Raw genomic sequence first — 17437 nt, 5'->3', positions numbered from 1 at the left:
AGAGTCTTGCTCTTTTGCCCAGGCTAGAGTACAGAGGCATGATCTCAGCTCACTGCAACCTCTGCCTCCTGGGTTCAAGTGATTCTCCTGCCTCAACCCCCAAGTAGCTGGGACTACAGGCGTCTGCCACCACGTCTGGCTAATTTTTTTGTATTTTTATTAGAGATGGGGTTTCACCATGTTAGCCAAATGGTCTCGATCTCCTGACCGCGTGAGCCACCGCGCCTGGCTGGTTTTTGTTTTTTTTTTTGACAGACAGGGTCTCACTCTGTCACCTAGGCTGGAGATCATAGGCGTGATCATAGCTGCAGCCTCTAACTCTTGGGCTCAAGCAGTCTTCCTGTTTCAGTCTCCCAACTACCTGGAAGAACAGGAACATGCCACCACACCAGGCTAGGTTTTTAATTTTTCGTAGAGACAGGGTCTCCCGATGTTGCCCAGGCAGGCTGGTGTCGAACACCTGGGTGCAAGTGATCCTCCAATTGCAGCCTGCCAAACTACTGGGATTACAGGTGTGAGCTACCACATCCAGCTCGATTTTTTTTTTTTTTTGAGATGGAGTCTTGCTCTTTCGCCAGGCTGAAGTGCAGTGGTGTAATCTTGGCTCACTGCAACCTCCGCCTCTGGGGTTCAAGTGATTCTCCTCCCTCAGCCTCCCAAGTAGCTGGGACTACAGGTGCCCACGACCACACCTAGCTAATGTTTATATTTTTAGTAGATACGTGGTTTCACAATGTTGGCCAGTATAGTCTCAATCTCTTGACCTTGTGATCCACCCACTTCGTCCCCCCCAAAGTGCTGGGATGACAGGTGTGAGCCACCCCACCAGACCCAGCCTTTTTTTTTTTTCTTTTCATTAACTTTTCAATTGTAGAGACAGGGTCTTGTTATGTTTCTTAGGCTCATCTCAAACTCCTGGGCTCAAGTGGATTCTCCTGCCTTGGCCTCCCAAAGTCCTGGGATTACAAGTGTGAGCCACTGGGCCCAGCCACTGGCCTGATTCCTAAAGACAGTATTTATCTTATTTCTTGCCTTCATTCACAGCCGAGTTCATTAAAACCTTTGAAAACATCACTGCTTACTTCATATTTCCTGGCAGTATTTACGGCAGCCATATAACGAATACCTCTTCTGTGCCAGCCACTATGCTGTTAGACTCTGTCTTCTGATGGAAGGGTCTGTGCTGTGCCGAGTAGAGTCAATTTGTATTATCATACCCCTACGAATACATAAAATCTAAAAACACAATTTGTAAATATAATTTGGGTAAGGGTAACTAACTCCTTTCAAACAGCAAATAAGCTATAATGTTATGGCATAATGACAGCAAATATACCAGCACTTTTTTTCTCGAAGGCTGGGAAACAAGCACTACTCTAGTGTCATAGGCTGGAGTGAAAGCTGCAGTCCTCCATAGCATCCACTCACTGCACTGGAAGAAATACACCAAGGGACCTTCTCTTCTTTCTTGGCCTCCTTGTCCTGACAGTGAGTGGCTGCTGGCTCAAGGAGGTTGTTTGCCTTTGAAGAAGAACCTGCAGTGGTTTTCAACTCTCTGATCTCATAGACCTTTCACTGTTGTTTTTATAGAACCTGGAGCTGGTTGAAAAAGGCTTCAGTAACTTGAAGAAACAAATTGAAAATGCCAGAATGTTTGGAATTCCAGTAGTAGTGGCCGTGAATGCATTCAAGTAAGTGTAGAGTGTAAGAGAAAAGGATGAATGTGGAAAATCTCCTGGAGCTGACTGTGTACAGCACTGCTTTTAGCTTTATTTTGTTTTTCAGTTGCTGCTATTAGTTATAGCCTGTGGTTTCAGCCAGCACCATGACAGGCACTGCGTACGTCACAGCAGGCTCACCACCTCACCCACCGAGGGTCCCAAAGTCAGATTCAGCTCCTGTGGGCCCTTTTCCTTTCCACTGGGGGAAGTAACACACAAGCCTGAAGTTCGGTGTTCCTTTTTCAACTTTAGAGGCCTTTTATGCTAACAGAAGGTCATAGGCCTATAGTGTTCCATTATTTTACTAGATCTGGTGGGATGTTGTCTTGACAAAGAATTGGGCATATTACACTGGAAGGGGTCATGCAAGAACTTGTGTGGGTTGTTTAGGTATTGCACTGGTGGTCAGGGTTTTGTTATAATGGCCTCACCACAGTAGAATGCGAACCGAAATTCTTCTTTTTTTTTGAGACCAAGTCTCTCTCTATCGCCCAGGCTGGAGTGCAGTGGTACGATCTCTGCTCACTGCAAGCTCCGCCTCCCAGGTTCATGCCATTCTCCTGCCTCAGCCTCCCAAGTAGCTGGGACTACAGGCGCCTGCCACCATGCCTGGCTAATTTTTTGCATTTTTAGTAGAGATGGGGTTTCACCGTGTTAGCCAGGATGGTCTCGATCTCCTGACCTTGTGATCCGCCCGTCTCGGCCTCCCAAAGTGCTGGGATTACAGGCTTGAGCCACTGCACCCAGCCCAGAATTCTTAAAAGCTAATATTTACTGATTCCTTGTGGAGTGCTGGGAATTTTCCGAGTACTTTACATGGATTTACCATCTGAGTCTCATGATGTCCCAATGAAATAAGTGCTGTGATTATTCTCATATTACCCAGGTGGAAATTGAAGCACATAAAGCTTAGGTAACTGGCCAAAAGTCACCAGCTCATAAGTTTCAGACCTGAGATTCAAACCCAGGCTGAATTTCTTATTTAGTGTTCGTTTATCAGTGGGTGATTCACATGAGGTTTAATGGCAAAAAGAAGACAGACTGTGTCTCTCCAGCTATTTTCCATGCTTTCATATGAAGTGCTTCCTTTACAGGACAGACACAGAGGCTGAGCTGGACCTCATCAGCCGCCTTTCCAGAGAACATGGGGCTTTTGATGCCGTGAAGTGCACTCACTGGGCAGAAGGGGGCAAGGGTGCCTTAGCCCTGGCTCAGGCCGTCCAGAGAGCAGCACAAGCACCCAGCAGCTTCCAGCTCCTTTATGACCTCAAGGTGGGTGATTTGCTGTTTGCAAAAAAAAAGAAAAAAGATGAAAAGGGCACAATGAAATTTCTGTGTGGCTACTTCTGTTAGAGCCCCATGCTTCGCAGCTTCAGCCTTGTGGTTTGATTCCCACGTAGGTGAGTTACACAACCACAGCCTGGACTACGACCTGTAGACAGCCTTCTTTTTATTTTTGAGACAGAGTCTTGCTCTTTTGCCCAGGCTAGAGTACAGAGGCATGATCTCAGCTCACTGCAACCTCTGCCTCCTGGGTTCAAGTGATTCTCCTGCCTCAGCCTCCCGAGTAGGTGGGATTACCGGCGTCTGCCACCGTGCCCGGCTAATTTTTTTATTTTTTAAGTAGAGACGGGGTTTCACCATCTTGGCCAGGCTGGTCTCGAACTCCTGACCTCGTGATCCACCCACCTCAGCCTCCCAAAGTGCTGGGATTACAGGTGTGAGCCACTGCGTCCGCCCAGATAGCCTTCTTATAAACATATGCCATTGCTCACTTACAGACGGAATTTAAGCAGGAATACCCCAGGGTGGAGGGGTAACTGTTGCTCATATCCTAACTTTGAAAAGGGTCAAAGTACAGGTGGCAGAAGAGAAGGTTACGTATAGACCAAATATGTAGTTCACTGTAGCATTTAACACAAGGCACCAACCATGTAGCAGATTGGTAAGGGGCTGCATCGAGCTTACAAAATTTTTCTGATGGCTTTTCAGTAATGAGGGAAAGAAGTGTGCCCCCAAGCTCACTTCCCAGTAAGGTGCTTCCTCAATTTCAGGGTCCTCACATGCAAAACCAAAGTACTCCAGGAAGTTTCATCATTTTTTCCATCACTAAGCAAATTAAATTACACCTGGTCTAAGTAGAGCCCTGTTTATGATACAATAAAGTTAGTTCAGGAAAAGGTTGTTCTTATTATAGGGTTGTGTTTTGTTTTCATTTATCTGTCCAATGTATTTCAGGATGTGATTTGACATTGAGTGGTATGGAAACAACAATTGGAAACTTTGTTAGGAATATGAGATATATGCTGTAGTTAATTTTCCTATTCTCTAGGCTAGTTTTTGGCTTGGTTTTTTTGTTTGTTTGTTTGTTTTTTGTTTTAAAACAGCATCTTGCTCTGTTGCTCAGGCTGGAGTGCAGTGGTACAATCATGGCACACTGCGGCCTCAACCTCCTGGGCCCAAGTGGTCCTCCCACCTCAGCCTCCTAAGTAGGTGGGACGACAGACATGTACTACCAAGCCTGGCTAATTTGTTTTATTGGCCGGGCGCAGTGGCTCACCCCTGTAATCCCAGCACTTTGGGAGGCCGAGGCAGGTGGATCACCTAAGGTCAGGAGTTGGAGACCAGCCTCGCCAACATGGTGAAACCCCATCTCTACTAAAAATAAAAAAAATTAGCTGGGCATGGTGGCAGGTAGCTGTAATCCCAGCTACTTGGAAGGTTGAGGCAGGAGAATTGCTTGAACCCGGGAGGTGGAGGTTGCAATGAGCTGAGATCGCACCACTGCACGCACTCTAGCCTGGGCAACAAGTGCGAAACTTCGTCTCAAAAAAAAAAAGTTTGTTTTATTTTATTTTTCTTGTAGTGAATGGGTCTCCCTATATTGCTCAGGCTGGTCTTGAACTCCTGGGCTCAAGTGATCCTCCTGCCTCAGCCTCCCAAAGTGCTGAGATTATAGGCATGAGCCACTGTGCCTGGCCTGGCTTGGTTTTTAATAGATAATCATAGACTTTCAAAAATAGCCCTGAAAAACCAGAAGGAATAAACTTATTACTCTTGGGTTTTAGTGTTCTCTTATTTGTCTTTGCTCCTTGCAGATATAATACACTTACAGTTAATTAACATTGACATTGATATTCTCCTGTTGAGCTTTGGTTTTATAGACAAGTTTTAAAATCTGTTCAGCAATCATCTTTTTAGAAAAATGCCATAAACACAAATTTGTACACAAATGCAAAGCATTTATAGGCACCCTCTCCGCGCTCCCATGCATAGCACCCAAGACTGGAAACCCAGTCCTTGAAAACCAGCAGGAGACCTGGAAGAGCAGGGACATATGGACTTTAGAACCCATTTCTACTTGAAACTTTTATCCGTTCTGGCAAACAGGAGGCTGCCACTTTTTGTCTTACTCAGCGTCTGCTAGTCTTAAATCACCCTTCAACCAAAGTGCTTTTGCTTCAGAAGTTCTAAATGTGCCTTGGCATTTATAGAGCTCCAGTTATGAGATGCATATGAAAATAATCTGTTTCATCTTTATAAAGTCCTTATTGAAGATTCACTTTATTCATGTCCATTATACAAAGCCCCTTCATAAATTATCACTGTTTAGTTCAAAAGGGAATTTTTGTTCTTATAGATATTGATTATTGCTCCTTTTAAAAACAAAATTTGGCTGGGCGCCTGTAATCCCAGCACTTTGGGAGGCTGAGGCGGTGGATCACCTAAGGTCAGGAGTTCGAGACTAGCCTGACCAAAATGGTGAAACTCCGTCTCTACTAAAAATATAAAATTAGCCAAGCGTGGTAGCACACGCCTGTGATCCCAGCTACTTGGGAGGCTGAGGCAGGAGAATCACTTGAACCCGGGAGGCAGAGGTTGCAGTGAGCTGAGATGACGCCATTGCACACCAGCCTGGGCAACGAGTGCAAAACTCTGTCTCGAATAAATAAATAAAACCTTGCCTAATATGTTCTTTTAGCTTTAGTTGCTGGGGAGTATAAAGCCAGATATATTGCCTAATTTTTGTAATTTGCTCATCCAAATTACCCATGAGTAGCTTTCCTTCTCATTTCCTTTAGGCAACCTCTCCCTATGCTGTTCTCTCTGAATCTTAATGCCCTGAACTAGTCTACACAGCATTTAAGAAACCAGCTCCACTTCTCTGAAGGCTTTGCCCCAGAGGAAACAGCCCATGGGACTGAGCCCTCACCAGCCAGATCATTGGTCTCTGTCCACTGCACTGTTTGCTTCAGGTGCCACAGAAAGTGGACGCACCCAATGCATGTTGATCATGTAAATCACTGGGTTGTTTTTTCCAATACCTAGGTGATTTTGCTTTTATGACTATTTCCTAATTCCTGGTGCTTGCACTTAATCAGTTGTATTAAGGGTAGCATCTGCCTCTCATATACAAACTGGGAATTATGTAGATGGACATTGGTTGTCTTATTTCATAAACAGTGTTCCCAGATCTGGTTTGACAGGACTGATCTCCAGTATTAGAACATCTACTTTTAAATTTTTATTATTTAAACATTTTTATTTTTTAAAGAGACAGAGTGTTGCCATGTTGCCCAGGCTGGTTTCAAACTCCTAGGCTCAAGTGATCCTCCTGCCTTGGCCTCCTCCCAAAGTGCTGGGATTATAGGGATGAGCCACCATACCCAGCCCGAACATCTACTTTTTATTTATGAAGAAATAATTATTCTTGGGTAGTCAGCAATCCTGTTTATGATGTACTTAGCAAGAGATTTTAAATATGTACTTACATAAAACCTTAATATATATGAATATATGTGTGTATCTATGTCTCTATATATATGTATTATATATATATGTATGCATATATAGATATAAAAACTTTACCTCTGTGGGACATTTTCACTTATAAAATCTGAGGCTTGATATTAAAAGAAAGTGTTCCTGGCCGGGCGAGGTGGCTCACACCTGTAATCCCAGCACTTTGGGATGCCAAGGCGGGCAGATCACCTGAGGTTGGGAGTTCGAGACCAGCCTGACCAACATGGAGAAACTCTCCCTCTACTAAAAATACAAAATTAGCTGGGTTTGGTGGTGCATGCCTATAATCCCAGCTACTCGGGAGGCTGAGGCAGGCGAATTGCTTGAACCCGGGGGGCAGGGGTTGCAGTGAACTGAGATCACTCCAGCCTGGCTGGAATTCCATCTCAAAAAAAAAAAAAAAGGAAAGAGAAAGTGTTCTTAACCCAGTCAACCTCAAACTATTTGCTTATATATATATATTTATATAAAAACCATCTTCTGCCCCTTTTAGGGACTCTGACCTAGAATGTGGCTATGTTCTGGTTAAATGTCCTCACATGTGTCCAGTCATGGTGTCACCATCTCTTTCTTGTGCTTTAGCTCCCAGTGGAGGATAAAATCAGGATCATTGCACAGAAGATCTATGGAGCAGATGACATTGAATTACTCCCCGAAGCTCAACACAAAGCTGAAGTCTACACAAAGCAGGTAGATTTTTGGTTAGTTTGTCTTTTCAACTCTTTGCAAAGCAGGCCTGGAGTCACAATCTCTGGGTCCTCCCAGCCCTGGCAAGTACCCATTGCTTCACTTCTGTGGGTGGCAGCCTTCTCTCCTCTGAAATACTGGGTTTGGATTAGGCGGCACAGTCCCTGGTTCTTTATTTACCCATAGGCGGTATATGAATGTGTAGAAATCCATGAGGAAATACAGAATGTCTTATCAAAATATTGAGAATGTCTCCAGTTTTCGTTTTTTTGTTTGAGACAAGGTCTGGCTCCATTGCCCAGGCTAGAGTGCAGTGGTACAATTTCAGCTCACTGCAGCCTCTGACTCCTAGGCTCAAGCGATCCTCCCACCTCAGCCTCCTGAGTAGCTGGGCCTACAGGCACGCACCACCGCACCTGGCTAATTTTTGTGTTTTTTGTAGGGATGGAGTTTTGCCATGTTGCCCAGGCTGGTCTTGAACTCCTAGGCTCAAGCAGTCTACCCATCTCAGTCTCCCAAAGTGCTGGAATTTGCAGTCATGAGCCACTGCACCTGACCCTCTCCAATTTTATTCTCATATCTACTCCAAACTGTTATTTTAAATTGGTTTTATGTTATTTCCATAGATGGAAATAAAATATTCACTGTGGACTACAGTTGTGAGTACATAACTCCGTCACTCAACAGAGTTCTTTTTTTTTTGGCATAATAAATAAGCTGGAGGACAGCAAGGTAGAGATGTATATAAAGGGAGTTGGATGTTTCAAATAAATGGAAGGAAGAATCCATGTAATCACAGGGCCCAGATGGTCATTGCTGTGTTGTCATCTTTTCATTTGCCTTTCCTTCTTTCCCCAGGGCTTTGGGAATCTCCCCATCTGCATGGCTAAAACACACTTGTCTTTGTCTCACAACCCAGAGCAAAAAGGTGTCCCTACAGGCTTCGTTCTGCCCATTCGTGACATCCGTGCCAGTGTCGGGGCTGGTTTTCTGTACCCCTTAGTCGGAACGGTAAGTGTGTGCTGCAAGGGAGGAGCGGGCACATCTGCACTTCTTGTCTGAAGTGTGTTGCTGAAACCATCAAGCAAATGCCAAGTGAGCAGAGTTCGCTGCACAGAAGAAAATTGGAATCAGGCCTATTATGATTGCTGTGGATCATAAGCTATAAAGCAGGACCTATATAGCTCTTGCTGTGGACCATCTTGGTGTCAATTCAAGAATGATGCCATAACTACTCATACTGAATAAAAAATTCTGTTTCCCAGGGGCAGTATGTCCTTCACTGAATCTAGGATGATCCCAGTTGATAGGCTGGGGTAGTGCTAACATAATCACAGTTAATGTTTCTTGAGAGCCTTACATAGATTAACTCAGTCCCCCAACAGCCCTAGGAGGTAGGGACAGAGGTTTTATACCCCCAGGGTCTTGCTGACAGGCCTAGAACTTATGCCTGAAATTCAGCGGGTTTATTATTTTTGAGTAAGGAATTTCCCCATTAAAAAATGCAAATGGGACCCTTAAGATATGAAAGGTGAGGTTGCTTATTTACACTTCAAGGTGAACGAGGTATCCAATGCTTTCTTATCTTACAGATTTTATGCATATTCAAGGAAGAATATTGCCAACTAGGAAGCAGAGGGGAGGGATGCTTAAGGACATAATTATAGTTTGGGCTGACATTGTTCCAAGGTTAACATGGATCCTGAATCTAGGTTATCCCCTAAATCTGCCCCGTATCCTATATCTACAGATTACACTGCCATGCAATAAAGGATTGAAATATTAAACTAGGCCGGGCGCGGTGGCTCAAGCCTGTAATCCCAGCACTTTGGGAGGCCGAGACGAGCGGATCACAAGGTCAGGAGATCGAGACCATCCTGGCTAACATGGTGAAACCCCGTCTCTACTAAAAAATACAAAAAACTAGCCAGGTGAGATGGCGCCTGTAGTCCCAGCTAGGCGGGAGGCTGAGGCAGGAGAATGGCGGAAACCCGGGAGGTGGAGCTTGCAGTGAGCTGAGATCCGGCCACTGCACTCCAGCCTGGGCGACAGAGTGAGACTCCGTCTCAAAAAAAAAAAAGAAATATTAAACTAAACCAACACACATGGAAAAGAAACCAACATATCTCCTTTTGCATTTATGTCATTCTTTCAGTATAGTAAGAAAGTGGCAGAAGGTGGCATTATAGAGTTGAAAACATAGGACATTAGAGCTGAATCCATTTTCACCTCTTCAGATCTTGGCCTTGGGCAAATTATGAAAGGTGAGAGCCCTGCTGCCCTCAGCTCACACTGTAGGGCAACATCATCACATCACAGTGGTGCTTAGCACAAATGCCTGCATCTCACTGCCTCCTTAGCCCTCTAGAGAGCAGGAGGCTTAGCTTTGCTATGATGTACATCAGTCTCCAGGATTTGTAGAAATCCCCTTTGGTAGGAATGTTCCACCATTTTTACCCAGCACCTTGAATACTGCAGAAATATGTGGTGTTCTTTTTGGAGAAGTTGTCACCAACTACCAGCTGAAAGAGGGGTAGCTGTACTCTTTCTTGTCACTTTTGATCTTCACATGAAGAGAAGGATAACAGGAGAGGTGAAAGCAAATCTGGAAGCAGCCAGGCCGGTAAGAGTCAGGCTGTAAGGTGGAGAGAGACACAGCCTGCCCAACTCAAGACTTTCTCATTTAGAACAAAGCATGCGGCAGAGGCCTTCAACTTTAAGTTGGACCAAGATGTTTCCACACATGATCAAATGGTTTAATCACTATTCTAATACCTTCCAGTTGCCGCTGGGGCCTTAACAGGACTCAGATGATTTGAATATTTTCTATATTAATTCAAAGTGTGATGGCTTCTTTTCAGAACTATATCTAGGTTCATACATGTGTGTACACATAATATTTTCTTTTTTTGTGTATTTTCTGATTATCAGTGACCAGTGTTTAGGAGGGAAAATCCTCTTGAGGAATGAGTGAAAATATTAAAAATCCTACTCATCACTGTTTGTGGAACCATCTTTAGGGTTTTCTGCTGACATGTACATGTACGTCTACAACAATGGGCATGTGTCTTTTATCTTTATAATGTCATCTTCTGGTTTTTCTGCTGGGTCTAAGGACCCATCCTTTCCTTTCTCCTACTTGTCTCACACCTAGCACCTCCTTACCTCTTACACGATATGAGAATATAAACCAGTTGTCAGATCCCTATAATGTGTTTTGGGGAATATTGACTGGTACTCAGAAGTCAGTCAGAATGAGGTTTTCTAAAGTATTGATGATGTTTTGTGTTACAGAAGATGACTCATTGTTTTTTAATAACCTTTTTATAGTTAAGTTTTAGAAGTAACCTAAGCTGTTTTCCTGTCTAGATTTAATTTGGAACTTGTGTGTATTCATTATATAGGACATTGTTACAGATAAAAATATACTGAGTTTTCACTTGCAAGCCATACATATTTGCATCTAAGTAGAAATTTGTCAAAGCTGAGTCTTTAGAAAAGCAGTGAGTACAAATATAATTTGTAAGCATTACAAGTTTAGTTTTAGAAGGCCATTTTGGGCCAGTAAGAATAGTGATTATAAAACCGTCTAGATTATGTACAAAAGTGTCTTGGCCCAAGTTAAAGGATACTAACTCCTATCGTCGTGTTGCGGAAGCAAAAATCACATGGGCAGCTCAGCTAGCAAGACTGAATAAAACAAAATTTAAAAGCAGACAAGCCCCACGCCTCCTTTTGGTCTTGCAAAGCGTGAGCTGAGGAGGTGAGTGAGCAACTTCTCCACTCCCCAACACTCACTCTTGTAAGGTGAAGGTGGAAACACCTGCTACTGCTTGTGACCACATGGAAGATGACAGACAAGGCTGGCATTTGGTTTGCAGAAGGACATGAGGAATCAATTTCTTTTTTTTTTGAGATGGAGTCTCGCTCTGTCACCCAGGCTGGAGTGCAGTGGCACAATCTCGGCTCACTGCAACCTCTGCCTCCCAGGTTTACGCCATTCTCCTGCCTCAGCCTCCCGAGTAGCTGGGACTACAGGCGCCCGCCACCTCGCCCGGCTCGTTTCTTGTATTTTTTAGTGGAGATGGGGTTTCACTGTGTTAGCCAGGATGGTCTCGATCTCCTGACCTCGTGATCCGCCCGTCTCGGCCTCCCAAACTGCTGGGATTACAGGCTTGAGCCACCGCGCCCGGCCAAGTCTGAGTTTTTTAACAGGATTAGTGACTTGATTTTTAATGTGTAACAAGAAGAGTACCCACTTTATTGACAACTATAAAATGGTGTTCTATCTTTGTGCCTTGGGCTTTCTTTCTGAAGGAAAAGTGAAAGTAAAGATAACTTTACGTTTATTTTAGACATGGCCTCACTCTGTCACCCAGGCAATGGGATGATCATGGCTTACTGTAGCCTCAACCTCCTAGCCCCAAGCAATCCTCCTGCCTTAGCATCCCAGGTAGCTGGAACTACAGGCACATGCCATCATACCCAGCTCATTTTTTATTTTCTGTAGAGGTGGGGATCTCACCATGTTGCCCAGGGTGGTTTAGAACTCCTGGCCTCAAGTGATCCTCCCACCTCAGCCTGGTATTACAGGTGGGAGCCACTGTGCCCAGCTTTAGTTTATTTGTAATGCTTTTTTACATCCTAGATGAGCACAATGCCTGGACTCCCCACCCGGCCCTGTTTTTATGATATTGATTTGGACCCTGAAACACAACAGGTGAATGGATTATTCTAAACAGGTAAGTTGTTACTGGGTAAGAATTTTGCTTTTTTCCTTATGTAGCTTATTTATGAATTATAGAGCTCAAACTGACGCTATAAAAATTCACATTCTAATGCTTTCAAAACATTTCTTTTCAGACTTCCCTGAGGGGAGAGGGGATAGGAATGAGAGTTGGCAATAACCAATGAGTTGAAATATTTATATTTCAACACATTTTTGGAAGAAGTGCAGCATGGCTTCTCACTGGTTGACAGTGTAGGGGAGAAAACTGCTGTCCAATAAACTACAGAGGAAACTACAGGAGGCATTAGACTCCCTCTGCTGAAGCCCCAGGAGGCTTGGGGTTCAGAGTTGATGACACATTGCAGGTCAGGAACAGCTGACGGTCTATATACTCTGAATAGGGAGTTAGAAGGCAAGAGTTAGTAAATGTCTTAGGAAGTATAATAGAAAATAGAAGGAAACAGGACCAATCTGGAAGTTCTTAGGGCCTTAGGTGAAAGGGCCCTGAGTACCGACTGCAGTGAGTGACGTTGCATTGTTTGATATTTTTGAAATTTCAACAGGATGTGTCTCTCCTTAGGCAGGTCCTTGGGGCTGAAGAAGCAAGCTGCAGTGTGCACTTATATTCTTAGACACGTCCTGTTGAAATTTCAAAAATGTCAAACGTGAAAATCCTAACATCTTTCTCCAGAGAATAAAAAAGTGGCTTGCCTATGAAAAAAATGAGAACTAGACTTAACACCCGTCTTATTGGTAATAAGAAGCTTTTAGACAATGGAGGAGTGTCCTGTAAGGTCACAGGGAAGATGACTTTCAACATGTGCTCACACCTAACCGAATCTATCTGGATGTTTTCAGACATGCAAGGGTTTGCCGCCCCACATCTCTTCCTAAGAAGTTATTTAGCAATGTACTTAGCAAAATGAGGAATTAACCAAGAAAAAAGGAAGACATGAGTTTTGGGAAACTGAAGCCTCATTTGGACATTAGTGAAGGGGCATTCTGACAAGCATGCAAATGACCTAGAGTTACAAATCCAGTGTGAAACAGGTTGGGGAAGCACCTGAGAAAGACTAGAAAAAGCTAGAAAAGACAAGGATATCAAATGGTCATAGTACAAAACAAAAGCTCTTGCATTATTTGAGAAAGTTAAGGTCCAAGTAGAAGCAAACTGTAGTTTGATGCTAGAACACTATTCAAGTCCATTTATGGACATGTCCTAGAAGAGCTGGTGGCGGGAAAGGATGTAAATGTTAACAACTCTGGCAATGTGAGTGGGTAATGGTGCAGTATGGAAGGAACAGGAAACATTTCAGTGCTTAGAGAAAACATTTATTTCTTGTTTGTTTTTCCTTCCAGATCCTCATCCATCTTCAAGAAGCTACTTTGAAAGTCTGGCCAGTGTCTATTCAGGCCCACTAGGAGTTAGGAAGTATAAGGAAGCCAAGAGAAGTCAGCCCCTGCCCAGAAACTAATAGTAGGAGTTTCCCCGGAAGTCATTTTCAGCCTTAATTCTCATCATGTATAAATTAACCTAAATTATGCACATGTCTATTTACTTTAGTGACATTCCACAGAATAAAAGGAAATAATTTTGCCATCTTGGTGTTGCAATATGAATTACAGCCTTAATAGACTGTGCCACAGGTCTCTGCCATCCTTTGTGAGCTCACTTGTCAGGCAGACCCTTGGGCTGAAGATGCAAGTTGCAGTGTGCCTTTTATGATACTGTTGTGTTTGGAGGGAAACGCATGCATGCTTATGTATTTCTGAGAGGACACATAATTCAGGGGACCTCTTGGGAGGGTCGGGTTGGAAGCTGATGACTTACCTTTTTATCTTATACCTTTGTTGTTGAATTTTGTTTTTCTACCCTGAGGAAGTATTGCTTATACAAGTTTTTGCCTGAACTTCCTTGGAATTCCCATTTCTGTCACAACTTTAGCACTCTCTATGTTTAGAGTTCTCAAGAAGGATGGTCATACAGCACCAGCCTTAGGTGAGCCTCGCCTCTGTTGGTGCAGCAAGTATTCATTGAGTTTCTTCTAAATGCCTGGGCTCTACCCTTCCCTACAGACTTCCTTTTTTTCTTTTTTTCTTTTCTTTTTTTTTTTGAGACAGTGTCTCTGTTATCCAGGCTGGAGTACAGTGGCGCGATCTCAGCTCACTGCAATCTCCATCTCCTGGGTTCAAGCGATTCTCCTGCCTCAGCCTCCCAAGTAGCTGGGATTATAGGCATGAGCCGCCATGCCTGACCCAGACTTTCTTTTTCCTAAAACATTAGGTTGGTAAAAACCACAATTACTTTTGCACCAACCTAATATTTTTTTCCTCCTCTTCTGGCTGGGCGTGGTGGTGGCTCATGCCCATAATCCCAGCACTTTGGGAGGCCTAGGTGGGCGGATCACTTGAGGTCCGGAGTTCCAGACCAGCTTGACCAACATGGTAAAACCCTGTCTCTACCAAAAATACAAAAAATTAGCTGGGTGTGGTGGCAGACACCTATAATCCCAGCTACTTGGGAGGCTGAGGCACGAGAATTGCTTTAACCCAGGAGTCAGGCTGTAGTGAGCTAGGATCATGCTGCTACACTCCAGCCTGAGAGACAGAGCTAGACTCTGTCTAAAAAAAAAAAGAAAATATTTTTCCTTCTCTTCTTGTTCTTTATCTTCTATCTCTGTTCTTCCTCTCCCATTTGTTTCCTTCCCTTTTCCCCTCTGTCTTCCTCCACTGGATCCTTCCAGAGGATGCTGCATCTCACTGGTGCCAGTGCTAAACCCTGCTGATGTTGGGAGAGCAGTATGTTTCCCCAGTGACCTTGGTTTTATTATTTTTAATTCCCTAGGCCCACATCAATGTGGTAATACAGTCGATTTTACAGTCCACAGAAATGAAGCAGTGCCTTGAGAGGCATATGGCAAAGGGGTCACAATGCAGAGCCCCAGCTCTGGCGTAGAGCCTCACCCACCTCCCTGCCTTCACATCCTCACCATGGAAATAGGAGCACTGTTGGTACCTACCTCGTGAGGGCGGTTCTGGAATTACTCAAACACATCATCTAAGATGCTTTGTACAGGGCCTGGCACATTGTAAGCACTTGTCAGTTCCTGTTGCAAAGCATCATCTAGGCCCTGTTTGCACAGTTATTGCTTCTGGTACTTTTTTTTTTCTGCCAGGGGTGACAAGAGTCGTGCTTTGTTGCCCAGGCTGGAGTGTAGTGGTGTGATCTCGGCTCACTGCAACCTCTGCCTCCTAGGTTCAAGCGATTCTCCCGCCTCAGCCTCCCAAGTAGCTGGGATTACAGGTTCGCACCACCATGCCTGGCTAACTTTTTGTATTTTCAGTAGAGATGGGGTTTTGCCATGTTGGCCAGGCTGGTCTCAAACTCCTGGCCTCAAGTGATCCTCCCACCTTGGCCTCCCAAAGTGCTGGGATTACAGGCGTGAGCCACTGTGCCCGACTGTTTTCTAGTACATTTCTTAAATGTCCTATGAAACTTCACCTGGAATGGGATTTGCTGGGAATTAATTTTATAGACAAGGGAAGGATGCAGTCTTGTTAGATATGGTTACTTAAAGATCATCTTAAAGAATTTAGGTTTTCTTATATTGCCAAAAACCACATGGGTTTAAATCCTCAATACTGGTAGGGGCTGGGCATGGTGGCTCACACCTGTAATCCCACCACACTCAGCTGAGTTTTGGAGTTTTGTTTTTTGTAGAGATGGGGTCTCACTGTCTTGTCCAGGCTGCTGAGGCAGGAGGATCACTTGAGCCCAGGAGTTCAAGACTAACCTGGACAAGTCAGACCCCATCTCTACAAAAAACAAAACCCCAAAATTCAGCTGAGTGTGTGGTGCACGCTTGTAGTCCTAGCTGCTTGGGAGACTGATGTGAGAGGTTTGCTTGAGCCCAGGAGTTGGAGGCCACAGTGAGCTATGACTGAGCCATTGCACTCCAGCCTGCACAACAAAGCAAGACCCTCTGTCAAAATAAAAAAGACCTATAGAAGCATTCGTGCTTGGGGTAACTATTAGCATGTGCTGGCAGAGAAGGTCTAGTGCCTTTACCTTGGTGCTAAGAGTCCCTCCAGAGAGTGGCTTCCCCGTCCCTTTTTCTTCTCTGGGCTGCTAATGCCTTCCTTCCCCATATTAGTAACATTACTGATAAACAAATTGTACATTCTGTGATCTCACTTCAGAGGCTGTTTCTGTGCATTGAAGATGTACATACAGTCTTATTTCAAAAGAGATAGCATTTATGTGCTGCCACATTAAACAGATTGCAACAGTATTACTACTGAGTTTGTGTTGACTCCGTGCAGCCCTCATGGTGCCCAGGAACAGATGAAACCACCAGAGACTTGGAGCCTCAGGTTCATTCAATAGTGTCCCAGGGAACGGGGTTGAAGGGCTTACTCCCAGAAGGCCTCTGAAATGTAAGAGCTATTAACAAGGAGCTATAAGTCATTTTTGGTAGCTATAGGCCCAGGCAGTGGGTAGGCAGAGATCAAGATGGGAGAAATGGTAAGATCAGTAGAGTATTGCTCTGATAAATATGTAAGCTATTTTACTGGCACACTGTATCTGGTGATATTAACATGATAAGCTATAGTCTGGATAATTTCTCATCAGATTGGAGAAATATATTTATAGCCTATTTCCTGTTATATAATGAAAAGCTACTAATGGAGTAGTAGACAATGATATGGGTAATAGCTTACAGCCTTCATTGTCACTTACCTGAATTCAGGAATGACAGGTTTCTTTCATGCATGAGGTACTGGATACATTAAACACACACACACAGAGATATAGCATTGAGTTCTAGTCATATCCTAAAGAAAAACCATGGTGCACTATGTTATAGTACTATACTATGTGTGAGTGACTCTGTGTGTGTATGTGTGTTGGTGGAGGTCAGGGATGACTTGTTTGTAATATACCTTAAGGAAGTCTGTCTGAATTTGCCCTTTAAATACTAAATAAATTCACCTCTTACCTCAAACTGCCTTTCAGTTCCCTTTTACTAATTTTGTTTAAAAGAAAGGCAAGTGAAGGCCGGGCATAGTGGCTCACACTTGTAATCTTAGCACTTCAGGAGATCAAGGCAAGAGAATTGCTTGAGCTCAGGAGTTCAAGACCAGCCTGGGCAACATAGGGAGACCCCCATCTCTACAAAGAAAAAAAAGAAGAACCTGGGCATGTGGTCGCATACCTGTGGTCCCAGCTGCAAGGGAGGCTGAGGTAGGAGGATTGCTTGCGCCAGGGATTATACCACTGCACTCCAGCCTGGGCAACAGAGCAAGACCCTGTCTCAAATAAAAATAAAAATAAGACAGCTATACTACCCTGTCTTCACTTAAATAAGCTCATATTTTTTGCCTGAAACTCTTGCAAACTCCCAGGACTGCTAGTTTTGAGATACCTTGGATCTCAATAAAGAATAGTTCTCAATTGCTTATTAGTATAATGTATTTCTTTTTTTTTTTTTTTTTT

The 17437-nt window shown here is 43.9% G+C and overlaps 1 protein-coding gene across 1 annotated transcript in view; it reads left to right on the top strand.

Moving 5' to 3' along the window:
* MTHFD1 (methylenetetrahydrofolate dehydrogenase (NADP+ dependent) 1, methenyltetrahydrofolate cyclohydrolase, formyltetrahydrofolate synthetase) overlaps positions 1-13542 on the top strand; it is a 73098-nt gene extending 59556 nt beyond the window's left edge. The window contains 6 exon segments of the mRNA XM_011949825.1: positions 1591-1691; positions 2816-2993; positions 7107-7214; positions 8070-8222; positions 11860-11953; positions 13300-13542. Of these exon segments, the coding sequence (XP_011805215.1) occupies positions 1591-1691; positions 2816-2993; positions 7107-7214; positions 8070-8222; positions 11860-11949 (630 nt within the window). The 3' untranslated portion in view covers positions 11950-11953; positions 13300-13542.
* Positions 13543-17437: the final 3895 nt, after the last annotated feature.

The sequence above is a fragment of the Colobus angolensis genome, unplaced genomic scaffold, assembly GCF_000951035.1.
Source record: "Colobus angolensis palliatus isolate OR3802 unplaced genomic scaffold, Cang.pa_1.0 Scaffold3, whole genome shotgun sequence".
In the NCBI taxonomy this organism is placed as follows: Eukaryota; Metazoa; Chordata; class Mammalia; order Primates; family Cercopithecidae; genus Colobus; species Colobus angolensis.
The sequence above is the reverse complement of the archived record's forward strand: the minus strand, read 5'-3'. Positions and strand labels throughout refer to the sequence as shown.